Consider the following 22796-nt stretch of genomic DNA (forward strand, 5'->3'; position numbering starts at 1 on the left):
AGCTTCTAAGGTGATTTCCATTGATCGATCAACGAAATATAGATTACACGGAAACGAGTAACGCGAACTAGATCAATGATGGTGGTGTGGTTTCTATGAGAAAGTCTCTCTCTCTCTCTCTCTCTCTCTCTCTCTCTCTCTTTTTCTCTTTCTCTTTCTATATCTGTATATGCATTCACGTTGTAAATGCAACTTGTTAATTCCGGGAGCAACAGATCATCGTGTTTCACTAAGATGGACCATCAAAATGATTTATAGACTTACAATAGAAAGAAACGATTATCGATTGCGACGCCATATTTGTATAATAGTATACCGACCAATCAGGTAACAAGCTTTCTAACCTAATTCGATGAATTATTCCGCTCGATAAAATTTCAAATTATTAATATTCGACAACGAGATCTTAGTAAATAATACAGATAGCATTTTTACAACACGTTTTTTTGTTATAACATGATTCATAAATTGCAAGAACACACTCTTCTACATAAATGAAATTAATCTTAAAATAATAATGAGATGGAATAACAAAATATGGCGGCGGCAGGGGGCGTCTCATGTAACACGGTATTTTTTAGATGAGAATAAAAATGAGAACATTCGTTTCTTTTTATTTTTTTTGAAGAAAACGAAAAGAAAAAAATATAAGGACAAGAATTAAAAGTTCGTGGATGGTGGTTTTTTAGAAAAACTTTTCTCGCCTATTATTTACTAGTGCATATGAAATACTGCATTCTCGTCGCGTGCAACACGTGGTGGTCCATCAAGAATTAGTTTCTCTTTTTCTGTTACTCGATTGTATGAATTCAAAAGAATTGCATCTTTTCTACTCGTTTTCAAACGTTTACCCAACCGCATGAGATTATATATTCTTTAGCTAACTTGAAACATAATCATTATAATTTAAGAAATCGTTAATTATTGTTGCTTTTAAAAACTTGTCGCAAAAGACATGACGAAAAAGAATAAGAAAAAAAAAAACAAAATGAGAATTTAAATATACCAATTGAGCATAATTATATATATCTAAGTTTTGCAAAATAAGCAATGGTTAAGGATAAAATTAATACAAATTTTCAATTAAAGAATTTCCAATTTATTCGAGTATTTCTAATTTTTTTTCCATTTAAAAATAGAAATCTTTCATGTTTAATCGATTAACTGTGAGATTGACAATTTGTAATTTATTATTTAATATTAAAAAAAGAAAAAAAGAATAAGTATAGTATCCATGAATGAGAATGCTAAACATCGAGATTAGAATAAAAATGAAGATGCAACGTATGCACATTTATTATTCCTTTGAAAAAAGAACAATGTTACAAAGAGAGTGTGAGAGAGAAAATAGAATCGATAGAAAGAAACACAACAACAAGACTCGCTCACGAATCGCTTGTAAGTGTTAAACTAATTAGTTTGTTAAATGCTTGTAATTGGTAGCGTGATGTTGGGACTTATGTAATATATCATTTATCTCACTAACTCATTTGTTATTTTCATTGTAATTCTATAACAGCGCATAAAATCGTGATTTCAAATAAGATTCATAGAAAAAATAATCCAAGTAATTATATTATTACAGTCATTTTATTAAATATCATCATACACATTCTTTTATTATATAACATTAATTAAATGTAATATTAATATACTTACATATGGTATACTCTATAAGATACTATAAAATATATATTTATTAAACAATTATATTCAACTTCACACACTTGAATATGAAGATCGGTAACAATCGATTGATCAAAATTCAAACGATAAGAAAAGAACAACACGACGATGACGATGACGATATTTATTGGTGATAATAATAAATTAATGACGATGACGATGACTATGACGATGACGGGGAAACTTGGACCGGTAATGGTTTTACGAGAATACCCGGTCATCTTCTTCGTTCTCTGGAATGCTGCGAATATCAATTCTCGGGCGGTCGTTCACCCTCTCTCTCTTTCTCACTCGTGACTCTCGGCTATGTTCAGCTCGGTTTCATCTGGCCGACCGACCAACCACTCGCTGGCGTGCGCGCGCGCGCCCACCAATAAGATCAAAGCAACGATTCTGTTAAAACGATTCTAACCTATCAATCGATTCCAACTGATCAATCGATTTACAGTTCTGATACTTTTATATATCGTTGAAACGTCAGATACATTAATTCGTGATATAACTAGCCAAACTATGAAATAATTATAATGTTTAAATAATCAATAATTACACATACTTCAACTGTGGATAATATATATATTAATTTACGAAAGACGAATTGTTAAAGTACCGTGGAAACATATTGTTCGTTTTTATTATATTCGAAGAAAATCTTTATTAAAATAATTGTGTAATAAACTAACGAAGTCGGTAATTAGAAAGTATTTTTTTTTAAAATAGGTTATACTAACAATAGGTCTGCTTATTACATTATTGATTCTATTACGTATTTTAGTGCTATTAGTTGTGATATTAGTGCATATATATGTATATGATATAATTCTTTGATATACCAATACTATATTATCATAATATATTGATTTCATACTAAATATATTTTTGATTTATTTCTTTTTAATTTTTATATTGAAATACTTTATATATATATATCGTGGTACTTCGGATAGTGTTCGACCTTTGCCCGAGGGTCTCGCATTCTTGCGCTGAGGGATCGCATTCGAGAAACGAAGTTCGCCTGGAATATCTTGAAGATATTTTTAGAGAGTTGGATGTTAGCTGTTTCGTAATACGTCGCCAGTAATACCACCGGTAATACCAGAACATCTCGTTAAATCTTACGGACTATTACGAACTCGAATATAATATATTTCGTCTTTCAAAGAAAATAATTAAAAAAAAAAAAAAAAAAAAGAAAAAAAACCAAATGACTATGCACGGATTTTTGTCACATAATTTTTGCATTTCCCTTCGAAGAAGTTGTTTAAAATAGAATATGCAGATGTCGCTAGTATCGTTAGACCGTTTGATTTTATTTTGATTTTTTTTCTACTTCTTCTTTTTCCTATTTTACCCTCGTTATATCGTTTAACGTTGATTCTCGACTTCTTTATAACTCGTTTTCAAACGAGATGGCTATTTTTAAAATTCGTATCAACAAACTTACGATGATATACTTTTCGCGGCTCTTAAAACGCTCACTTAACTCGAACGTATGTAAAGTCATTTTAATATGGCGGTATTCCAGCGGCGGCCATCTTGATTTTTATAAATGCATTCTATTTTTTGGTATTACCTTTATTAATTCGATTAGAAACAAAGAGTACTCTCTTTCTTTTGAAATATATTATTAAATACTATAGTTCGAATTTTTTCCGAATAAAATTCATCTCTCTATCGAATAATTATTATTATTACTATTTATGATAATTCGAGAAACCATTTTGCAATTTTTTAACGCATCGAATCGGAAGAAAAGAAAAGAAAAAAGAAAGTGTAAATGACAAATGAATAGAAAATACAGTCTAACGCGTAACTCTCTTATCTTTATTATCTTCTAACGACTAACCCGTACCATTAGGTCGGTGATTAATATTGTTTAGCGGAAGGAAAGATAAATTGTCTCGGTTCAATGGTTCGACTGGAAGGCGCGAGTTTAGCGTAGGATAAAACATGACAGTTGGTGATCATCTTACGGATTATCTTATAAGCAAGAGTTAAGTCATTGACTGTTGCAAAATGTCGCATTGATTTCGAGACCTAACAAACATAAACAAAAATCTAAAAAGAGAAGAATAATAAGGGATTAAATCTTTAATAAATCAAATCTATTTAAAAAAAATAATAGTGTTATATTAAAATTAATAATAAGTAATTAAACATTTTCTGTATTTTTTTTTTATATTAAAATCCTTTCTATATATGCTAAAATATTTTAAGAAAAAATGCAAACATATCATTATATTAATTATCGAATACAAAATATACGGAAGTTTAAATCAAGCCACTAATAGATGATTCCTCTCTTGTAAAAAAAAAACAATAATAATTTTTAATCAAAGATTTGTTTGTTTGTTTGTAAAATCAAGTTGAGTTAATTCGTTCCGTTTAAATTTAATTTCATGTAGGATAAGATTAATCGATCGTACGATTTTAATAATAATTTTTCAGCCAAAAAAATATATAATATAATAATAAAAAAAAAAACAAAGAAATTATTTTATTTAATTAAGTAAAATACTACTCGTTATGCTATAGAGACTAATGAAGTTATAATCAAGTTTTTAATTAGTGTTTTATCATTCATTAAATTCACATTCCTCGGAAGTTGCAAAGCCTTGTGCAAGTAAATACGTATGTAAGTACACTCGGTTGCATTAGAAGAGGTATATAGAGTATACATACTTACATACGTCGATTTAACAGGCATACGTTCTTCGTTGCTTGCTAAGGAAAAAAAAAAACCCCGTGAGTATTTCTCGGTAACACGCACTTGTCCTGTACCCTTTGAAGTTATGTTCTTTCTATGTACTTAGGGACATACGTAGTACAGCTTTCACAAGTGAGTTGTAGTATGTAATAACGAAATACGTTCATTTTGTACATTACTTTGATGATTATTCGTGTTATACGTAGTCTAAATAATTCATATTAATACTTTTCATTTATTTATTATATTATTATATATTATATATTATATATTATATATATATAGTATATGATAATAAAATGTGTGTGCATTGTATACGAGTATACAATAAAAATGAATTTTGTTTCATAACACTTAACATTATAATATTTTTTTCAAGTTCACAATGTTACATTAACATTTCTCAAAAATGTTAATATTACTAATAATATAATATATTTATATTAATGGGGTATTTGAATATTTGATAAATAAACTATAGCTAAGAATAACTTGAATATACGTAGACACATATATTCGTATCTTCAACATAATCAATAAGTTATGTATTACAAAAAAAGTAATATATATATAATACATAATATATTCACGTAATTAATAAAAAATTGACCGACGTAAAGGAAATAATAACGTGTAAGTTTTTCCATTAATTTTTATGAATGAATTGATTTGGTTCATTCATGAAAAATAAGAATAAGAGATTATAAAAAGAAATTAAATGTAAATTATTTCAACGCGCGAATATAGAATAGAAACTTCCTTTTGATTTATTTCTAACTTTCTCTCTTTCTAGTAGTATTAAAATCGTTATTATATTTACTTAGAAGCTTACAAATTAATTAACCTAATTAACGAGTGTGCACGACGTTACGTGAATGCAAAATGCCAAAGAACCGTGACTTACAGTCTAGAGACATCGAACCATGCGTTATTAAAATCCACCAGTGTCAAATTATGCTAACATAAATACACACACACATATGATATGAACTACACGTGCGTGCGCATATGCGTTTAAGTATACTAGAGACGCGTTAAGTACCTTGGTTAAATGAGTAATTTAAATTCAAAAAAGGGAAGAGAGAAGAAAAGCAAGAAAAAAATAAATAAATAAAAGAAATAAAGTCGCGTGAGACTAGAATATCAAAACTGGTTATGCGTGTGTACTTGTATTGTACTTATTCAACGTGTGTATATATATATCAAAACGTAATTTCCGTTTGTATAATTATTTATGCTTTTTTTTTGCAAAAAATATATATAGCAAAAATAAAGTATATAATTCCGTTTTAAAAAGAAAAAAAAAAGAAAGAAAGAAAAAACAAAGTTGACCTTTAAGTCTTGTAAAGGGACGACCTTGAGAAAATATTCTTTCAACCGTTAGATCTCACCCCCCTTTCAATAATGCAACTTTTTTTCCTTTGAAGTCTTTTAATAAGATCGTTAACAAAAGAGGAGGATATTTAGATGATCTGATTTAACTGAAACACCTTGTATATATATATATATATATATATAGTGATTAGAATAACACATATTTCTTGTTACTTAATGATATTACCGTCAAGAAAAGAACAATTATTTTTCGAAATATAATTTTGTAATAAATTCTTGATCATTAATAAATTATTATTATTATTAATTATATTCATTTATTTAATATATTATCGGTATACATTAAATGTAAAAAAAGAAATGGTCAATTACGTATTACGAGGTAATGTTTAAAAATATGTTAAAACGTTAACGATTTTTTTTAATAATAGGGGTGAAATGTAAGAAGGAATGCGAAACCTAAAAAAGGAAGAGAGGGGGAGACCTACGAAACTTAGGATAGTTATGTTAGCGAGGAAGTTAAACACGTACACGAATATATGAAAAAAGTTTTTATTTTGGCACATCGTAGGGGCCAAAAATATTCGTGTCATTTTTTGAAGAGTGAGAAAGAAAGAAAAAAAGAACGAAAGAAAAAAAGAGAGAGCATGAGTGCGTGTGAGAATGATTTACATAGCTTAACGGCTAACAGGGATTCCTGTGGGATATGGTGTCGGTTACCTAATTATAGTTGCATAGAAATTTGTAAGGGGACACCGAGAAGAACGGATCGCACCTTATGTATGCACCCCAAACTCGTAACACGCTTGCGCGTAAACTACCCCCACCCTCCCCTAGACCCCACTTCTTCCCCCTTTTTCCTTTTTCTTCTTCTTCTTACTTTCTTTCTTTCTTTCTTTCTTTCTTTCTTATTCCTTCCTCGTCTGACGTATGGTATACTTCTCGTTTCTCGGATTAAAGTTTATTTTTCAGGGATGACGAATCACGGCCTTGAATCTTCCTTTCTTTTCTTTCTTTATTTATTTATTTATTTATTTATTTATCTCTCTTACTTTCTCTTTCTTTCTTACTTTTTTTAGTATCGTATATACGTGTTATTTGATATGACGCAGCAGAATTTTTCTACGCATCGCCGGGGTTCTTTTTATTCTTTTTTTTTTAATTTTTCAGATTTCTTTTGTTTTTTATTCTTATCTATTCTATCTATTGAGATAATTTTCCAAATTTTACCACATATATATTAATATAAAATTTCGAATTTAAATATTCGCACAAGACAAGAAAGTATTATTTATGCACGGTTTAATATACATTGTTAATTATAATATATTAACAATTCTTTCGATTATATATATATACATTAAAAATACAAAATGAGTACACGTTTCTTTGTTACACTAAAAATTGTGTTGTTTTCTTCTTTTTTTTTTTTTGTTTTTTTCTTCCATCATCAATTTCGACAGATTGATGAGTTTAATTCTTTGATTATAATATGCAAAACGAATACGTTATCGATACGATATCGATGACGATCAAAAGCTTAGTTTATACATTATTCATTAGAATTCCTAGACAAAGGGTGCCAAGTTCAATTTGCATCAACGATAAACCTATGTTACAAACACGAACACACAGGGACAAAGAGAACCGAATCATTACTTCTTCCAGGAACATAATCGTTTTGCTATGATGAAAGCATTGATTTTCGCAATCGTTGCTTCGAATAATTAATACTCCAAGAAATATATATTAAAACTGGTTTTTCGATCAAAAAAAAAAAAATAAAGTTAGATTATTAGTTTGATGAATAATATTCAAGTAATCTTTTTTATGTTTCATTTATTCATTTTCGAAACGTTTCCCCTTCATTTTTATTTATTCTAACGTGGATAAAAGTAATAAGTTCGTATTCAATACTTTTAATACGTTTATTCAAATATATTGTTTTGTTATTAGTTTTAATTTCTGTTTTTTAATGAAAAAAAAATTGTAAAATATAAATATAACATGAATTCGCGTATCTAATGATTTAAAGGACAAAAATCATGAAAATATTAACGAATAAAAGGTTCTTCTTAATATTTAACTTTGACATTAAAATATTAACAAATTTAGAAAAAATGATATTTAATTATTTTGACTTGTAAATAATGTTACATACGAACAAATCTTACGTTACATATATTACATAATTAAATACATAGAATAAATATGTAAATAATATTGATATTTATTTAAATTCGTATTTATATATATATATCCGATAAAGGAATGTGTAAATTCTTGATTGGGTACTGGAATTGTAAAATGAATTCTCGAATCGATTAGCGGGGGAGTAGGTAAAATGGAGTATAGTAGTAAGTGGTCGACGATTTTCCGTAATTGCCAAGAATCTTTGGGCAGAAAGCACGCCGCACGAATATTAATAGAAACCTTTGAAAATAGCTTAACGTTGCGGCCTAAACGTTGCTAAGCGCGCTGTTCAGGTATTCAAGGAATGCGTTTATCCGGTTTACGTGTGTTTTTAATCTACTCAGATATATAAACTTACACACGAAAAGACTCACGCACTTATGTGTGAATATATATATATATGCATAGAATTGCAATATCATGGCGGATGTACAAATGCATGGAAGCAAATACTATTTGTATGGTGCATTCTTTTACAAATTGGATTTGATATTAAAAATTGTTTTTTTTGTTTTCTTCTTCTTCTTTATTATAACCCGAAGCGTCTCGTTTTGATCATGTTCATAATTAATTTATGTTCTTTTTCTTTCTTTACCGTTATAAATGTAAATTAAATTTTATATAGAGTCTCGTTTATTTTTAATTAGATATTCAATGTAAAATAAAATTGTAATTGATGATTAACGATAAGTGATATATTGAGCGATATAATCATTTTTAATGAAATTAATTATAATTTTTATTTCTCTCTCTCTCTCGATAATATATATTATCGTGCTTTGTTTTTTTTTTTTTTTCGAAAATTGATCGAAAAATTTTAACATGGGATCAAAAGTTTAAGTACTAAAACCTTTTCTTCGTGTTGTACATCCAAAACTTAATATTTATTTACTTACGTGAAAACATGGAGGACGTAACATCTGGGGAAAGATAAGGGTGAATTTCTGAACGGGGAATAGGGGGGGAATAACCACGAGAGCAGAAACTGATGAAATATTCGAGTGAAAGCACTTACTTCAGATCTTACTAACCATAAATTATTTATTTGCTTTTAGATAACTTTGTTGTATAATGGAAGTGCCTCGAGATCGTCAGGATGATTATTTTTTAATATTTTTAACAGAAAGTTTTCAAACATTTTTCGGATGAAGTGATATTTTGGATAGGGATGCAATTATTTTGAGATAGATGAAAATCTTAAAGTGACGTATTATCACGTCATCTGGACTAATGTCAAAAATCCGAATGACGTATACATACATACGTCATTTGACATGAAACTTTTGATAGAAATTTTATACGTATATATAATAAACAAACTATTGCATACAATTTCGAAAAAACAAAAACGTATATTACTTTAATATATTATAATATCATAAAACAACAAATAAATTTAATGATAAAAATCAGATTTAAGAAAAGTGATTGTGACTTTTGATTGAACATAAAAAATACATAAAGTTAGAGAAAAAGAAAAGGAAAATAGAAAGACGGGGATAGAGATAGAGATAGAAAGTAGTGTGTTAGATAGGCGTCTGACAGTATTAGTAGTAAAGCAAGTAGTAGTAAACTATTCAACGGTGAGAAAACAAAAGTGTACACTATCGTTTTCATTCGTTGGTTGGTTAAGTTCGTTCGACGATGCCGCCTTTGGTCAGAGTATCTTTTCCGGCGACACAGTAGTAATAGTAGTAGTAGTAGTAGTAGTAGTATGCTATGGTGGTGCTATGCTCGCGCATCGTTTAATCGCGGTAGTGTGTCATTCTAAAAATAGATCAGGAGATTTGAAAGAGCTAAAATGAGAGAAGAGGAAACCGAAGAAAGAGAGAAAGAGAGAGAGAGGCAAACAAAATGAGACTCTAACGTATAACCAAAAAAAGATAAAGAAATTAGACAAGAATAAAAAGAAAAAGAAAAAGGGAAGAGAATAAGGGTAAAAGAGAGAGAGAGAGGGAGAATGAGTTAGTTGATGAAGAAAAGCAAGAAAAAGAAAGAGAAATTTGATCAAGCGTTGAGTGAGAATCAGTAAGAGAGAGAAAGAGAGAGAGAGACTTGGCACGGACTCGGTCGTGAACCCGAAGAACGACCTCGGAGTAACGTTGAAGAAACTTACTGTAAAGAGTGAGAGAGAGAGAGATATATAGCGTGCATCTTGAGTGAAAGAGAAATAAAGAGTAAGTGTATGTTGAAATAGGATGAAAAAGATGGATGAAGGGGGGGGGGGATGACGATGACGATAGAATGAAATTAAATCAAATATTTTATTGGATAAAAAGATTTGCTTTCTTTTTTTTTTTTTCTCTATATATGTTATGTTTTTAAAATATTACTTATATATACATAAAGGGGTCTATATAATTTAAAAAATATATATTTATATATACGTGTGTGTGTGTGTGTGTGTGTGTGTAGATATAGTTTTTATTTAAGAATAATGCCGAGATAAAGAGAGAAAAGATGGAGAACGAAATGCGCATGCGCACTAGGTAACTACTCGGTTCGGCGCATGCGCAGTTACATCGCATTCGGACCACTTTCTAATTTTGAACCTGCTCCACTCTGTCTGTGTGCGCGCGCGCGCGAGCAAGCACGTTTGCGTGTATATTAGTTTACGCTGGAATCGAGTTGGTCTCTCTCTTTCTGTTTATAAAACTGTGTTACACTCGTCGTTGGGGCTGTGCTGGAATTTATAAAGAGTCTCCTCTCTCTCTCTCTTTCTCTCCTTCTATTTCTCTTGCATTCTCATTTTTCGATTTTTTTTCAAAAAAGATTAGAAAAATTTATTCGAGATGTTATGTATGAATAGGAATTTCTTATGAAAAATAACAATAATGGTTTAACATTAAAAACTCGTTAAATTCAATTATCGTATATTTGTGATTTAACATAAAATTTATTTATATATTATCCAATACTATGAAATTATATGGCTTATGATAACAAAAATTGCATTCCACGTAATAATTGTGCATCAATTGATGATATTATGAAGCATTTCATGATTACCTATAACGTTTAAGCAATGAAGAATATAACGTGGAAAAATAGTAATTATATTGTGAAAAAACAAAATTGGATAATGTCATAATTCACATGATCACTTGGACTAGATTTATGAAATATTAACGTATAAGAATGTACCCAAATATTCGATCTTTCACCGATGCAATTGATACTTGTTGACAAACGACCATGTGAATCTTGACATTCTCCAATTTCTTTCTTTCACAGTAACATATATACATTAAAGCAGAATATATTCTTAAGGGTGGCTTTTACGAGATTTGAATGGAACATATTTATATGATCTTTATTTTTTTTGTTTTTTTTTTTATTGCTCATGTTCCAAAACCACCCTTTAAAATTATTTCCAATTTGTTCTGAGACATCTAGCATTTAATATACGTATATTTGTAGTATATATTACCTAATATAATAAGAAATATATAGTGAACCGTGGGGTACGGTGTGACTACGAGAGGATATCACCTATCCAAGAGTTTCAGATTTCAATTTGAAAATGTCTGTACTTGTGTCGTTAAGGCATAACGACGACACGGACGCAGGGAATATCTAATAATAGGATATTTGGCTTGCCGGCCAACAACGCTGGCCCCCAGGTTTCGTTCGTTCGCTCTCTCGAGTTCTAGAAAAGCGTGTACTTCCGTTTATCATCTCCCTTTCCTTGCAAATTACGAGAAAATTATTTCGTGGTCTGTTAGTGTAGCTGCTTTACCACGAAAGATTTGAATGAATGTAACAATGTGAGAAAACTTTATTTTATTTTTGTTAGCTTACAATGATATTTTTTTTTTTTTAAATTTTCTCTCCAAGATTAGTGGTTTCGTTTAGGAAGTAGGCACAATATCATTCTGTTTTTCAATTACTTTTATTTTATTCGAAGTATTGTGATAAAGATATTACATTGTTTGGTTGGTTCAATTTTCCAAATGATTATTATTACAACAGCAACGTTATTAATAAAAATAATTGTTCTTATTTCGTAAAGGTAATTTTTACCCCAAAATGATTATCCCATTAAAAATATAATAAAATAAAGATCATAATATTGAAACATAACTCTTATGTATATATATATATATATTTACTATATAATTTTGTAATTTTTACAGGTGTCGCGAAGGTGAATTAGCGCGAGGGTGGAACACACTTGCGCAATAATGGCGGAGGTGGCTACAAAGAAGTCAATAAGCGTAGTAAGTAACAAGAAGAACGAGGTTTGCGGTGTTCAATCTAACAACGGTTTGATCGAATTGGATAATTTAACCGCGAGTAACAAACAACTAATATCATTATGCGACAACAACGACGACGAGGACGATCTAGTTTTGACGAACAACACGCGTAACGAGTTAGACACCGAGGATAAAAGTCTTCAAGAATTGATAGATAGCGAATTAGCGTTGAGAATATGTTCGCCCAATGAGGAAGAAGTATTAGAAGACGAGGAGGAGGAGGAGGAGCAAGAGGAGAAGGAGGTAAAGGGGAAGGAGAATGATGATGTTCAGGTTGTTGAAAAAGATAATATCGAGGAAGAATCTAATCAACCTGATGCAGTTAAAAGGATTGTACTTGATCGACAGGAGGATCCATTTCGTGTTAACACTGATTTCATTGTTGCCGAATTGGAACATTGCGCTTTAATAGAAGAACCTTATGGTTATCAAAATGGTCACGTTTCACCGGAAACCCATGTTAAACCAGATCAATTGAATGAAACTAAAGATGAATTAGAGGAGAGAATATTTGAGGATGGTATCGAAGATAATGTTGCTGTCGTACAAAAAACAAATGTTTGCATCGATGAGATTGATCGAGGTAAGATTGACGAACGAATTATCGAAAACGATGAGAATGATTTATTTTTGAAATCTGGCAAACCTGATGACGATCAATTAGCCGTTACCGAGTCGAACAGAAATTTCGAAGATGTCAAATTGGGATCAGATGAGATTGAAATTGAAAGTTGTCAAGTTGAAGACAAATTGTTCTCTCCTATATCTTGTAAGGACAAGCATCAACAGGAAGAGGAATCAATTCCAACGAAATTCTTACTTGAAACGAATGAAAAATTAATCGAAACTGAAAGGGATGATAATCAACGTCAAGATAATAAGAAAAGTATCGATATTTCCGATACTTGGACCGAACAATTGACACCGGACGTTCAACAATTTGGCGGACAATTTTCCGACAATTTCGACGACGATGAAACAACAATCGACAAGAAATCCGATAAAGAATCGTCGTTGAACAAAGAATCAAATTCGGAAATTATTCGGACGACGGAATATTATCAAATGACGGAAAATAATGAGACGATGGAAGAATCAATGAATAACGATGGTTTGATTAAAATCGAGGAAAGTCCACAAGACGTTTCTTGTACGCAATCTAGAAGCTTCGACGACGTGACCTTGAGCCAATCTGAAACATCGACCGATGCCGCGAGTACGCAAGAATTCATAGACATGGAAAGACGCGTATTGAACGAGGAATCATCATCCACGGAACGTAACAATCACGATGATACGAAACTTATTACGGATTCCGATAATATAAAAAATGACAGTAATTTGATTTATCGCGATACTGAAGAAGAATCCGTAGTTATGAACAACGAGGATGATATTCAAAATGAAAATTTAGAAATTTTAGATAACGATAACGTGCAATGTCAACAATCCGAATCTACGATTTTGGTTGAGAAAACTGAAGTAGTTGTTTCCGAAACTAACGTAACTATCTTTTCCGAAACTAATCGTGTCGAATTAATGGACACCGTTTCCCAATCTGATAATAATCAAACCCATAAATTCGATTCGTGGATGACCGTAGAGGAAGCCACGAGAATCGAAGAGGAAGAAGAAAAAACTGATAAGGAAAGACACCACGAAGAGATACATACGATTATTAAACGAGAGGATACTAATGAAACGAACATAACTGATAGCGATAGGTCGACTCAAGACGATCATCATCATCATCATCATCATCACCTTGATTCCTCTCCCCGTGCACCCCTAGCCACTCCGGATGACGAGACGAGCGATATTATTAACGTGTGCGATGTAAGTGTTCGTTTGGTTTTTTTTGTTGTTTCTCTAACTAATAACTCATATTACGATAAGTAGTGACGATGGGGTATTTATTTTTTTTCTTTTTTTTTTTACCATTTGCAAATGGTTCGAAAAGATCCATATTCTTTTTTTTTTTTTTTTTGGAAATAATATTAATAATTTTAACAGTTTACACAAAAGTTTATACAATTACAATTTACTAATAGTTTCATCGTGATAATAATTGTTCGAATACACTTTTACTCTTATTGTGTAATTAAATTACATGGATAATTGTTATTTTTAGAATTGAAAATCTATGAAAAATTTTGTAATATCAAAACGTTCATTAAGTTTGGTTCACTAAAGCCATTTTCAAACTATCTAATTGTAAAAATATGTAATCATCATTAGCCCATCCACTATTGATCATTCTTGAAATTAGATTTTGAACAAATCATTTTTCATAACGCTTTCTTATCATAACACTTGGCATGATTTTTCTATTTTTATTATTTTAATTGCAAGAAACAAAAAAATAGATTTTGCATAAAAAGCTTGCCATGGAATGAACCAATGATAATAAGATGCTTTCTTTTATTCATTTATGCTCGAGTGTGTAGTTGGATTAATGTAATGATGCCTGACAGATTCGCCTAATTTCAGAAAGTTATATATATATGTATAGATATTAATTAGCGTTAACCTCAAAAACACGCAAATTTTACGCGTGTCTTTCTTTCCCATTGATAATGTTGCATAATTGCTCTTGCTTATTGTAGAATTGAAAGAATTTGTTGAATGATTATTAAAATTAGGTTCGTTTGTAATGCACGTGTTTATTAAGGGGATCATTACTCGTGTATATTTTTGTTCGACGATGTACAGGTAAGATGACAATTATCACGTTAGTATTATTTAATTAAAATGACACAATTATTTTGCCTGAATTATTGACGATGAAATAAATTTATTTGATTAATTGGAACAAAAAATATTATTTTGAAACAAATAATTTAATTTATATCACGAAGATTATTCTTCACATTTTTCTGTGTAAAGAAATTATATAATATAATAAATAAGTAGTAAATTGAAAATTAATATATTAACATTGGTCGATCGCGCGAAAAACCCGATGTAAAAAATATGAAAATGTTAACAACTATACATAATTTTGAGATTATTATTGTTAACTCTTATTACTCCAAGAATAAATTATATTACTTATGCTTTTGTATATAGAATATTAAGAAAATAGTACACTTTTGTTTCTTATTAAATAAAATTGCCAAAATATTGTTCAAATATTTATCTTAAAAAAAAAACAATATAATTAACATTATTACAATATTAATTGGAGTCATAAGAATTAATTTTCTCAATCTCTTTGTATTAATCGTTTGAGTATCACGATCCTTTGCAAAAATCTGTTAATGTTCTTTTTTACTATCAAAAAAAATATACCTAACGTGCAATTACTTTTCATTATCAATTTAATGCACAGATACTTTTACAATTAAACAAAAGAATAGAAAAAGTACGATCGTATCGTTTAATACTCAAACGATTAAACAATTAATTCACATATGAATTAAATATATTATAAATAATATTAGTCAACTTGTCTCGCCTCATTAAAAAAAAGAAAAAAAATAATTCCAGATGAAAGTTATGTTAAAAAGGTGGTCGTAAAAGAATATTTTCAAAACCCATAAAACAAAAAATGACCAACACAACTACAAAATATACATAATATAAAATACACATATATATATATATAATCTGATAATAATAATAAATTCATACTTTTAGTATCGTTCACACACGTTATTTCACATGCCACGACATTTACAATAGATTAAAATTATTTATAACGGGTGTGAATATTCTTTACGGATAAAACTTATTTATCATCTTTAAGATCGAAAGAAAGAAAGAAAAAGAAAAAAAAATAAAGTGAGAGGAAGTAAAATATCGGATATACTTGCGATAAAACCTATGTACATTCTCTTGTCGTATATATATATGTATAAATACACACGCACACACGCGTACACGTAATATAGGTAGAAAGAAAGAGAGAGAGATAGTTAGAGAGGCGTGTATAAACCTACTATAAAAGAATTGTGTGTCGTGTAGGACGTGTAGCGTAACATGATGATCAGCGCGTGTCACCATGACCGGTAGTAGTAGTCGAGTCATCGGAAGGAAAGAGAGGTATTTTTCAAGGTGGTTCAACGGCATGAAAGAATACATAACTCTTAGAAGAATTACTATGATAAAAATAATATCAAGAAGCAAAGAATTCGATCACCAAAGATTATTGATCATTTTTCACATCTTCCCCCCGCCCTCAACGTAACATACTTATTATCGTTCCAAAAATCTTAATAGTTTATTTATATCATTTTTTTTCTTTAATATTTCTCTAATCGTTTCCTTTTTTTTTTCTTCACTTTTATTATTACCCCGATAAGTATCAATAACAAATGTGATACTTTTAAATGAATTTTTGAACAAAATAATTCTAATCATTCATTTCAGTAATAATAGTTAGATCCAAAATCTTTCAATATTTTATATATTCAAATATAAATAATATAAAATATATATATACATAAATATCGAAATAATTTTGAACGTTAATCGATAAATTAATTATCCTATCTTTTATAAATCACGATTTTATAACATATGAAAATAATTTCATATATATAATAGTATATACTTCTCTTAATGATAGTCAATATAGTTTTGGCATATTCTTTTGTTTAGGGTAATCACTAAGTAGAAACGTTACGTTTCGGTGAATCTACTCGAGTCTAGTGTTCTGCTAGAAGTGTTACCGAAGAGAAGGAACTCGAAGGGTTCCCCTTTCGAGTACATACATACATATACACACACATATACATATATATACACACGTGAACCGTTCCTTCGTTTGAAAGAACATACGAGAGTAAGTAAGAGATAAAGAAAGGGGGTAGGGGTAGAGAGAGAGGATTATAAGTTCCCCTTCCCTTCCCCCTTCCTTAAACCCCAACCCCTCCTCCTCATCTTCTTTAACTATCTCTCTCTCTCTTTCTCTCTCTCTTGTAGTAGTCTCTTTAGCTTTCCTTTCGTTTACAGTCAAGGTAGGAAACGTCTTCGTCCTTTCGCATACTCGCTGTCGAATGGCGATGGTGGTGATGGTGTTCCTTCAAAACTCGACATTAGTTCGCGACTTCTCAACGTCCTATCATCTTCTTAAGGTTGGCTCTTTTATCAGTTTTTTTTTTTTTTTTTTTTTTCTATAAAAATTAAAATAAAGAAATAATTGTTTATACGATGAGATTATTCCGATAAAAGTATCGGAAGTATCGTTTTTTCGTTGCGTTGCGAAAAGTGTGTTCGTTTTAATGAAATAAGTTTGTTCGTGTGTTCGCGTTTGTTTTTTTTTTTTATTTATTTAATTTATTTCTTTATTTATCGTTATACGTTTTTTGTGGTCTTATCGAAGTATTATGAATTATGATGTAAGGGGGGGGGTTGGGTAATGTTATAGTAATTTATTTATTAAGAGATGGTTTAGTGTGAGGAGGATGAGTAGGAGAGAGATAGAGAATTATGGAGAGAGATAAAATAAAGGGTATGTATATATTAATATATATAAATAGGGTACATAAGTGTAGGGTACATTATGGTCGGAATTTATAAACGACCAACAACGGGTTGGCTTTAACACATCGTCTCTTTTATAAATTTTTATTTAAGTGAAATAGGAAGTGCGTTCCGTTGGCTTTGGCAACGTGAAATGCCGTTGAACTCTTAATTAATCTCCTTTTTTTTTTCAAACTTTATTAAATTCTTAAAAGTTTAACAGTGCTGTATAATTTGATAAATAAACTTGATTGTTTTTCTATCGAATACTTTCTCAACATTTCAACGACTGGGGTAGTCTATTTAAATTGTATTTTTATCGAAATAACTTTATTACATTCAATTATTCTATAATAATAATAATAGAAATAGAATAATATAGTAAATTTGATTTATCAGAAAAAGTGCATATATTATTCCTGTAAGAACCGGTGTCAACGATTTATTATAATTTGTGTCCGAGTGAACGATAGGAAGTGCATATAGTATGTTTAAATAACGAACGATTTGTAAAGTGTTAAGATGATTGAAAAAATTGTTCAATTTGTTTTTGTTCAAATATATATTTCGAAGATTCATCACTTGACATAAATATATATATCATATATACAGTGAATATTTGTAATAATGCATAGTTTGAAAATTTTTATATCTAATATCTAAATTTCTTAGTATATAAAAATAGAAAAACTATCTATGGATATTATATCAATAATTAAATCGATACAAAAATCCAATAAGCAAAAATATACATATACCACCCTATTCTAAAAAAAAAAATATAATAAATAGAAACTTATTCAACTTCGATTAGAAATTAATAATATAAATAAAACGATTTAATTTTATTCGTAATAAAAATCTATATCATGTCGTATAATTATCCAAAAAAAAAAAAAGAAAAACAAACAAACAAAAACAAATCCTTCGAAACTTTCTAGTCACGTAAAACTAATAGTAGTATTAAAATTTCTTCTCGATCGTGTTCGTGTCCGAGTAGAAAAGTAAGTCAGTAGGACAAAGGAAGACGAATCAGAATCCAATATTTGACCTAACATCCATCGTTTAGCTCTCTCTCTCTCTCTCTCTCTCTCTCTCTCTCTCTCTTATTAATCATTTTTTTTATATTATTCGTAGGAATGTGATAGGAAAAGGAGAGAGAGAGAGAGACAGAAGGGTGGGGGGTGGTTTACGGAACCGAATAATTATATTTATCAACGGTTAAGAGAGAAGAGGTCTCTTAAAGTTTCTATTTCGGTTAAAAATACACCCCAAGTGAATGGTTAGGGCAAGAATAAGAAGAATAAGAAGAATAAGAAGTATATTAATTACGACACCGTTGTCATGCGGTCAGGAAACATCGACCGGAGTAAGTTTCGAAAGGTTCTTCGTTGCCAGGGAAGAGAATAGAAAGAGAGAAAGAGGTGTGTGTAATTGTAGAATCGAGTTCCTGAAGTTACGTAGTCTAGAACTCTACTCATTATGTCTTTCATCGCGCGGTTCGCGTGCGTACACACATATACACACACACAAATACACATATACAAAGTGTTATACGCGAATGAGTTTTATTAAAATATCGTTGTATAACGAGACAACTCGTTCGATGAACTCTCATATGTGATGCGTTAACAACTTTTTCAATTTTCATAATAGAAAGTCAACCAACCATGTGTGTTTATCGTGATTTTAATTCTTTTTTTCTTAATTCTTATATTTATTATCGTGGATTACTCTATACATTTATGTAATGTATTATTGATTTGGTTAGATTAAATCATATCGATTAACAGTGTCTGAATTGTTTATATATGTATATATATATAAATTTATAAATTTATTCATTGTAAAATGATATTATTTACTGTGTGATCGGATTTTTGTTTGTTTTTTTTTAAATATATGATATCACGATATCAAAAGGAACCAACGATCAAACTAAAAATGAATTTCTTATTCATTTACGATAGATTAAATAATATAATCTAAGAAGATAACGCAAACGAACAAAAATTCATTTTTAATGCAAAAAGGATTATTAAGAGGATACACGAAAGAAAGAAGTTAATTGGCAGAACGAGATCTGTAATATTATTGTTTTTTTTTTTTTTTAAATTCAATCATCGTCATATACATTCATAACACTACTTTTAATTATTTAATAAGACACGTCAAACGTTATAATATCGTATTTCTAAAACATTGATAACAATCCAATCGCATTCGTTTTGTTTTTTTTTTGTTTTTTTTCGTTTACATTATTTGTATCATTTACTTAGAGCGAAAGTCGCGAGGAGAAGATAACAACGAGCAGTACGACAACGACAACAACGGTGATGAGCGGCTCATCTAAGGGTGCTGCTACTACTACCGGTACTACTACTACTAATAAAACGAAGAAGAAGAAAATCGAAGGTGTTGCCGGTAACGATGCTTGCCCAAATCTCACTCCGCGTACTAAGAAAACTAAGAAGAGTAAGAAGAGCGATCTAGAAAAGGAAAACATTTCTGTGGTAAGTATATGATAACTTCGTCTTTTATTCTTTTTCTTTCTTTCACTCGTTCTACATATATTTTTCTCTATTTTTTTTCTCCCCCTTCCCACCCACTTTCGAACGAAAATCTTATATTTAACCCTTTGACTACTATAAACCGCATATTACATGTTTATCAAAAATTAATGTATAATAATGTAACGCGTTTGCTTTTGTTTATCGATTATATTTTTTCTTTTCTTTTTTTTTTCTGAGTCTTGTTAAGTTAAAATTATATTATAAGAAAGACAAATTTTCATTATTAAATATATAATTTATTATTGAAATCTCTGAATATTCATTGGAAAACACTTTAGTTCAAAGTATTCATCACTCAAAGGGTTAAAAGAAATACGAAAAAGATAATTAAGAAAGAAGGGTGGGAAGGGAGTGTGCAAAGAAGAGAATAGAAAGAAAAAGGAAAGGAAAAGAACACCAAATTTTTTCAAATGATGACGAAGAAAAGTTAATGCGAGAATAACGTGTATAAATAATAATCAATATCCAAGAATAATTCGTTTAATTCATATTGGAAATAAGTCATAACGCGTGACTGACCAAAAATCAAAATTCTATTTCAACACAAAAATTTAATTCTGTGAAGTTTCTTATATAAATGTACTTAGGTTTACAAAGGTAAAAAAAATGTTTAACAAAGCTTCGCAAATTGTTCATTGTTAAACTAAATTAACATAATACGTAAATTGTTTCTGTATGTTTTAACAAATACCTATAACTACTGACGTAATAGGTTACTCTTAAGAAACTGAATTATAAATCAGAAATCATAAACAAAAATTGTTTCTTCGAATAACTAACACAATAAGATATTTAATATTAAAATAATTAATATATTAATAATCAAGATAATGTAATTAGAATACATAAATTACATTATCTCGATTAAACGTATTATAACCCCCTTGGGGGGGTGAGGAGACTTTTCGTATCATTTTTCTAATAATAAAATTAACCAAACCAGAAAAACTAACAACAGCAAAATGGGGGGTGGGGTTGGGGAGCAAGGGGGTGGCCTAATCGTAAACGTAAGAAATCAAAAAACAATTCTATCGCATGTTTCTTGCAAACAATATTTGTTTGTTTAAAAAAACCGTCTCGTTTGTTCGTCACAACGTATATGTGTGTTTGTGTGCTATGTGTGTGTGTGTGTCTGTCTTCGCTGCGAGCTATCCTTTTTTTCTCGTTCTTTTTTTTTTTTTCTTCCCCTTTTTTTTTTCTGTCTATCAGAACTCTGATTTGCAAGACGCAAGCATGTATACTGCCGATTCGAGATCAACCAATCAAGAGACGATCGATTTCTCCGACGAGGATGATCTATCCAACGTCAACGTTAAATCGTTGGTAAGTCATATCGAAGAAGGAATTATCCTTTATTTATTTATTTTTTTTTTATTATTTTCTTTCTTTTTCTTTTTCTCTCTTTCTTTCTCTCTCTCTCTCTCTCTCTCTCTCTCTCTGGCAGTTGGATCGATAATAAATGACGTAGATGTAGCTGGAAACGTGTCGATTGGGAACCGTTAGGTATACATTATAAATCAATCTTTGATAACTTCGTTTAATCTTCGATTGACATAATTGGCTTGTTATGCGTTTGAATGTTTAAAATGTCTTTTATATTAATTTACTAACAAATGTTAATTGAGCTCCGTATGGTTGATAAATAATAATACGATAACTATCGATCACAAATAGATTATTTTGTATTAATGATTATTGTACTTTATAAATCAATTTTGTTTCTTTTTGAAGTTATTATTTTTGTTTTGTTTTCTTTTTTACTGTGTTTATAAAAAGAATATATAATTTAAAATTATATAATTGTGAGTTATATATCTGTATATAATTATATTTATTTAATAAATTTGAGTTACGTTGTGTTATAATATTATTCGGTACTATACAAAGTGTCACAATGTATTTTCTATATTAATATATAATTAATTAGTAAATTAAAAGAGTAATTTTTTGGGAATTAATATAGGTGATACTAATAATAATATAATTTAATACAAATTACATATTGCAGAGAGACTGCATTTATGTGTTTCTAAACAGCGAGCTCAATTAATTTAAACAAAAAGAATAAGAAAAGAGAAGAAAAAAAAAGAAATTGAAATGTTTAAAATTTTACATTATTTCGTTTGATGTGTGTGCGTGTGCCTGTCTTTTTTTCTTTATTACTTTGATTCGTTTCTTTTGCATGCGTTTGATAAAATACATTATAAATCTCTCGCGTTGTTATAGAAAATATTTTAATAGTGGACAAAAATTTGGATATGAGTTGTGTGCAATATGCGTACGACGAAATTAATTATATATATATATATATATTTGTTGCTTAAATTTTGTGGTTTTGTGCATGTAGACACGGAATTACGTGTCCGAGGCGAATCGTAACGAGCAGGAAAGATCTAACAAGGAAAGAATCGCGACCGGTGTGTCTATTAAACAATTGGTACGTACCGAAAAGTAAAATTTCGTAATACCATATTTAACAATTATTAACCTAACGATAAGTCAATAACTCCAAATTCGTAATTAAAAAAAAACAATATATATATATATTAAATAGAATTTATTTTCCGATTAAAAATA

General features: G+C 29.6%; 1 protein-coding gene across 5 annotated transcripts in view; it reads left to right on the top strand.

The window, feature by feature from the left end:
• Positions 1-22796, top strand: part of LOC106793337 — an 82242-nt gene that overhangs the window by 25777 nt on the left and 33669 nt on the right. For 4 of the 5 annotated variants that reach the window (XM_014760190.1, XM_014760191.1, XM_014760192.1 and 1 more), the window contains exons 2-3: positions 12058-14016; positions 19926-20159. In XM_014760190.1, the coding sequence (XP_014615676.1) occupies positions 12106-14016; positions 19926-20159 (2145 nt within the window). In that variant the 5' untranslated portion in view covers positions 12058-12105. The remainder of the gene's footprint in view (positions 1-12057; positions 14017-19925; positions 20160-22796) is intronic. The other variant, XM_014760193.1, reaches the window with a different exon arrangement.

Source organism: Polistes canadensis, unplaced genomic scaffold (assembly GCF_001313835.1).
Source record: "Polistes canadensis isolate GaletaPanama2010 unplaced genomic scaffold, ASM131383v1 scaffold_13, whole genome shotgun sequence".
Classification (NCBI taxonomy): Eukaryota; Metazoa; Arthropoda; class Insecta; order Hymenoptera; family Vespidae; genus Polistes; species Polistes canadensis.